A 6,380-nucleotide genomic window follows, 5' to 3' on the forward strand; every position below is an offset into this window, starting at 1 on the left:
AACCATAGTTTGAGAATCAGTTGACTAGAATCTTTCTGATTCTCTGATATCACTGAGCTGAACTTGACATTTGATTCATTATTAATTGATAACCTACATATTTCTGTGCTATTTATCTCTCATAGTATTTCAGATGTTAGAAATATCTGTAGTTGTACATTACTTACAGATCAATGTGCCACTCAATAGAACTGAAATAATATCAAGAAATAGATACTGTACACCACAGTGTAGCTGCAGTCTGACTGCCATGTGACCCTCACAAACACACACATTTATAGACACATAGAAACAGTGTGGTCAAAGGTTTGCATACACCTAAAGAACATAAGTCCAATGATCTCTATAATTTATATTTGTCTTCTTTTTTTTCTTTTTATGATGGAATAGTTACAGCACATGCTACTTTGTTACTTTAAAATATTTATTACAGGTCTTCTGAAATATGACAATCTGCTGGGTCAAAAATATATGTTAATGATAAATAATGCTACAAGAGAAAGTCTAAAGAGTTCAGCTGTGATCCAAAAAAGCAGATCATTGATTTAAAAAAGTCAAGAAAGTGCCATTTCAAAGCAGTGACAGGTCTCAAGATCAACTGTGCAAACAACTGTGTACTGGAGGCAAGTTCTGTGGTCAGATGAAACATACCTAATTGAAAAATGAGGACAGAAGATAACCTCCAAATACACAGGAAAGGCTAAACCAGGCTAGAATGAAGGTTTTAGAATGGCCTTCCCAAAGTCCTGATTAAACCATACTGAAGATATGTGCAGAACATGTGGACCATGCTGAAGACACAAGTTTGTCAGAAAGCCTGTACCGATTCTGTCAAGAAGAATGGTCAGAGGGTTAGTGATCTCAGTGTAGTTAGAAAACAAAAACTCCAGGAAGAAGCAGCAGAAATTAAGTTAGTAACATGCATGAATCAGACAGGAACATGTTCAGAGGAAGAGAGAGATAAGAAGAGAAGAGCTCAATGCATCATGAGAAATGATAGTCCCTGACAGTCTAGTCCTATGGCAGCAGAACTTAGGGATGACCTGAGCCAGCCCTAACTATAAGCTTTATCAAAGAGGAAAGTCTTAAATGTGGTGAGTGGCTCTGCCTCCAGAACTAGATCTGGGAGCTGGTTCATCAGTACGACTGCATAAAACAAACTGTTGCCAATCTGATAGCCATGAATATACAGGAATGACTGTGCATACTTTTATCAGGAAAACCTTGAATTAATAAAACCTGTATTTCTTTTTCCCAGTAAACTAACCAGACCAGTGTCAGTCTGTGCAGCCTTTTAGGGAGGTGAGCAAAGATGAGAGTTCCTACCAGTCTACAGCAGCTGACCATCTTCACCACCGTGTTGTGTGGTGGAGGGATAGGCACCATGTACTACCTACAGCAGAGTGAGTACTTTTCAGCTGTGTGTCATTCGGCTGCTTGTGCAAAAATGTTCTTGATATTGTGACTGTAGTCCAAAGAAGACAAAGAGCTCGTCCCTCCAAACAGATCATCTGCCCTTTTTTGGAATTATTTGGGATTTAGGGCAAATGATGTTAAGCAAAAACAAATCATCAGCAACACGTGCATGAGACTGTGTCCTGTCTGTGCCACAAAACAACACAAACCGCAGTTCGATGAACGCATGAAGACCAAGAAGAAAAGCAACAATGACCTTGGCATAAAACCTGGGCGTAGTCTCATGAATGTGAAGCTCATTGCGATGGCTCTGGTTGTCTCCATCTTGGCAGTCCCGCCTCTGCATAACCCTGCATAACTTTAAGCCTTAATATAATGTGAACAGGTGAATGTATATAAATTCACTCTTAGTACAGTTGTCATGAACGGGGAAATTAGCTACAGAGACCAAAACTGTTTTTTGTACCAGGCTGTAAACATGTTTATTTCTGCTGTGAAGTTGGACATTTGGACATGGGGACTTATGGAGACTTCTGGAGCCAGCCTCAAGAGGCTGTTTGAGGAACTGTAGTTTTTTCCACCACTCTCTGAAGTGATCTGTGGCTGTGGGCAAACAGATCCCGTACCAGACGGTGATGTAGACAGTATATAGTGTACTTAGGTAGCTAACGTGGCTAAAATGTACTCTTTGGATGAGGCACGTGCCTCACAGCCTTCTCAGTAAGCATATTGCAGGATTTACAGACTGCTGTATTTTTTTTGACACTGTTTTGCAGATCTCTAGCAGTGTGTGTGAAGGAGGGCAGCAGGTGACAAATTAGTCATGTTGTCATTTAAATCAGGAAGTTTTATCTAGTCCATATTCGTTTCTTTTTTAGTTGAGTTTAATTTGTTGGAGAGTTGTTGGTTTGTGATTAAACCTCAACCTGACGTCCCCTGTCCTCTTTGGTTTTCTGTGGTGATATCCCTGCTGTGTGGTCTTGAAATAAAATCCAGAGTCCTCTTGGTCCGAGAGCAAGACAAGACCGAGTAAAAATGCGGTCTATTCCGGTGAGACCTCAAGGTCTCAAGACAAGAAAAATATCATGTACTACAACACTGGTAGACAGTCCACTTAGACGTTTGTGAGAATGCTCATTCCTATTTCCTCAGTCTTCTCAGGAGATTGCACAACTGGCAAGCTTTCTTTTTGTTCAGGAGTGGACCGTGACATATACAGGGTAGAGGAACTTGAGACTGCTGACCTTTTTTTTTTTTTATTATTGTACAATAAGGTGTTACAAAACACAGTAGGACAAAGATAAACACCATGAACAAAGAGGACATGATGCATATAACACAAGTTCAAACCAGTGGGTATGTTCTAAGTGGGAACGTACTGATGTTGGATCTGTAATTGGCAGCACAATTGTACGTGAACATGGCATGCAGCAGGAGGCTGAGCTCGTAGCCCTGTGGTAGATTAGATTAGATATATACTTTATTCATCCCAGCACGGGGAAATTCACTTGTAACAGCAGCAAGAAGAGTGTAGCATACACTACAGAATTAGAAAAAAAAGTAGAAGAGGCCAAAACAAAAAACACAATAAACAGACAGAAATATCTATAACCTACACAATAACCACAAAAAACAATCAACCTTCAAAAACAGACAAGTACTGAGGATAAAAGTGGCATGATATATAAAGAGTATTGTAGTGTAAAGTGACCATAGTGTAAGTAATTTTGCAAAGAAAAGTGACCATTTATAATAGTATTATTGCAAGAGTAGTTTGTGAATGTGGAGCTGTAGTTGTAATAGAAATCTCTACCCTTATTTTTCTGTTTTTATCAGCACTGTGTTCATGACATCAAGAGGCAGAGGTTAGCAAAAGTGGAAAAGCATGTAGCATGATGTAGCTTTAATAGGCCTAAAGAAGGAAAGAAGCCTGTCACTGTTCATGCAGCCATTTATGACAGTCAGTGTGCTAACTGGATTTTACATTCACAGTAAATGACAACTTGTGTATTTAGTGTTAGTGTGTATGTGTGAATCGGAGGTTACTCATCAACTGACTTTAGCTTGCACTTTAAGTGTAACACGTGCTACGTGTTAACTTGTTGCTGCAGAAGTGCTGCAAAAACTGCAGATGCTGATTATTATTTTACAACCCTGTCCACTTATGCACTGTTCTTCTACCTTTGTGTTCACTGTTTACAATTAGAGAAATTCACAGAATCAGACTACCACAGACTGGCTCTGCAACAGTTGGAAGCGTGTCCAGTTGCCATGAACAGCTTGGGGGCCCCGCCTTTAAAGGTCCACAGCATCCATCTGACTGACAGACACAACCGTGTAGATCAGCGCACTGCACAGGTACTGTCTTTAAAAGACTGTTTGACAAGAGCTTTTTAACACTCTTGTCATCTACCGTGCAATAGTTTGTTTGTCCTTTTAAACCTCGGATCATTGCTGCATCATAACGTGGGTCAGAACATTTGAGCGCCTTGTTCTTTCATCGAGTGGCTAACTGGACTGATTATGGAATGCGTGTTAGTGTTCCTACTGTAAGCATATATTACAATGTCATAAGTTGTCTGCTGTGAGCTTTTGGGGATTAATAATATATCAAATATCTGTCAGACATGAGTTCGGTGTGGGATTTAGATGACGGGCAGCTGTACCACCCAATCATGCGGTGAAGAGCTCTTCTATCTGTCTACACTTGTGCACATGACTTTGCATTATGTTGCAGATAAAGATCCCTGTGACTGGCTCAAAGACTGGAGCTTATCTCTATACTTCTTCAATTAGAGACCCAGATACCAACAGGTGAGTGCATTCTGTTCATTCATTGTGACATGCATTTTCAGTGTTACAGTGACATACGAATGCAGATTCAAAATTTTCAGACAAGTTGATGTGACATAACACAGAATGAATCCATTTTGTGATCAGCACAAGCAGCACTCAGACAGTTTTGTATTTTTCTGCCCTTGAGATTCACTTCACTCGTCTGTGTGATATTTTGGTGTCCAGCACAGAGCGTACAGTGCACAGCTGGAGGAGAGGAACAAACAGGTGGGAGGTTTATGCAAATGAGGCAGCCGCAAAGTCAGCTGTTAGTGTTTTTATGGAAATTAGTTCTTAGAAGATGCTCTGAAGGCTGTTTTCTGGTAACCCTGGGCCTTGCCGAAGTGGCCCAGGGTTTGATTCTGACTTGTGGCCCTTTGCTGCATGTCATCCCCCACTTCTCGTTCCCTACCTTCCTGTCACTCTTCAGCTTTCACTATCAGAGGTTCAAAAAGTTCTTTATGGTGTCTTTATTCAATTCTTAATACTCAGGAATATGGATGGACAAAAGTCAAAACTATTATCACCATATTGACTATATCATGAAGAAAGTAGAACACACAGTATTCCTATTTTCTACTGACTCAAACTGGAAGATTCTGTTCTTGCAGCAGTCCAAATCTTAGATTACACAAGTGTCTTGCTGCTTGTATGCACCATTCCTGACTATGTTTCTCCCTCTCTGCAGGTGGAGCCTGAAGCAGGCAGTTCTGAAGATGCGTGAAGGACAGATCATCGACCTGCTGAATTCTCCTCCACCAGATGCAGCACAAACACAGGCAGCAGAGCTCGACACAGAGCATTGGCACTGACCAGCTTCACGTAACAATGACAACCATGAAAGTCGTTACCAAACGACAAATCATCAACAGATCTGCAGGTAGTCATGGCACACAGCTCTGAGTGTCCCTAGACTTAGACCAACAGACTGCTCTTGAGTGTCTCTGGGTTTGCTTTGATTAAATAATGTGATGCTTACAAGTTGTTGCACAGACTGTTGTGTTGGTCCGTCAAGTCTTTTTATTTTTAATTTAGTTTCTTTCAAAGTATAATGTGTCACACATCCACACATGCAAAACTAGGACTGTGACAGCATGGATGTTTCAACATATCTCCGCAGTCTGTGTTAAATAAGTCTATAGACTAATCAGAGCCTGTGTTTCTGACTTTTTGGCCAGTCAGAGGCAAAGTAGGGTAGGTCTTCACGGATTGCCAGTAGGGGGAACACATTGCTGTAATTCATAGAAACTGAATCAGACATAGAATCACAAAATCTCTGGTGACGAGGTGAATAAAAATCGGTTCAGTGATCTAGAATTATTTTCCATCCCTCCATCAATACATTTTCAAACAGCCTGAGAGTTGGTTTAGTAGAGAGGAAGATACAGCCCTGTGGTTTCACTGACTTACCACAACTTCCTGCTTCCTGTGCAGATGTAGGTGAGGTAAATGAATTCCTCATCCCCATGTAAAAAACATGTTTGTCATTATTAAATGGAAATTAGACAGATAATCTTATCTGATTCTTCTGTAACCTTGTTGTTTATCCTACCATGCCTTTCAAATGATTTGAAAACAGCCAAAGCGCATGTGTGTGTGCTTGTGTTGTGATCTTGTAACTATTATAGAAAATGTGTTTTCTACCTTATGTGAGTGCTTGACACAAACTCTTTGAAACACATGTCTCCATTTTGAGTTCTGCAGTAACTGCGATGGCATTTCTATTTTTTCATTTTAATAAACCAAACATGGTGAAAATATGTAGCAGATGAATCCATAATGAAAATAATGTTGCAGTCTGATACTAAATGGTTCAAAAAGAGCTCCACCAATGAGCTCCAATTCTAATATTGTGTTTGTGTAGACCACCACTAGCTGCATTGTAACAGTAGCTACTCTTTCTTGGTAAAATCCTACTTCCTACTAAGTGAGTAATAATAGTACTATAATGTGACAGACAGACAGACAGACAGACAGACAGACAGACAGACAGATCTGTGGTCTCAAAACAAACTTGCAGGGACTCATCAGCTTCCTGTGACCACCTCCTAACTGTCCTGGTGACCACAAGCTGCTTCTGAACAATGGGTGTGTATCTGGAGGTGAGAAGTACCAGATTGTGATCGGAT

The 6,380-nt window shown here is 40.4% G+C and overlaps 1 protein-coding gene across 1 annotated transcript; it reads left to right on the forward strand.

The window, feature by feature from the left end:
- Nucleotides 1–662: 662 nt before the first annotated feature.
- On the forward strand, nt 663–6,009 carry coa1 (cytochrome C oxidase assembly factor 1). Its single transcript, XM_019270015.2, has 4 exons — nt 663–1,403; nt 3,623–3,774; nt 4,154–4,230; nt 4,940–6,009. Exons 1-4 carry the CDS (start codon nt 1,313–1,315, stop codon nt 5,061–5,063), a joined length of 444 nt encoding a protein of 147 aa, XP_019125560.1. The 5' UTR covers nt 663–1,312; the 3' UTR covers nt 5,064–6,009.
- Nucleotides 6,010–6,380: the final 371 nt, after the last annotated feature.

The sequence above is a fragment of the Larimichthys crocea genome, unplaced genomic scaffold, assembly GCF_000972845.2.
Source record: "Larimichthys crocea isolate SSNF unplaced genomic scaffold, L_crocea_2.0 scaffold123, whole genome shotgun sequence".
NCBI lineage: Eukaryota > Metazoa > Chordata > Actinopteri > Sciaenidae > Larimichthys > Larimichthys crocea.

What these genes read in the sequence shown, in the direction of transcription:
- coa1 (XM_019270015.2), top strand. Translation starts at nt 1,313, where the DNA reads ATGAGAGTTCCTACCAGTCTACAGCAGCTGACCATCTTCACCACCGTG. An exon ending in CATGTACTACCTACAGCAGA is followed by an intron (nt 1,404 to 3,622) that starts GTGAGTACTTTT and finishes GTTTACAATTAG; the next exon opens with AGAAATTCACAGAATCAGAC. An exon ending in TAGATCAGCGCACTGCACAG is followed by an intron (nt 3,775 to 4,153) that starts GTACTGTCTTTA and finishes ATTATGTTGCAG; the next exon opens with ATAAAGATCCCTGTGACTGG.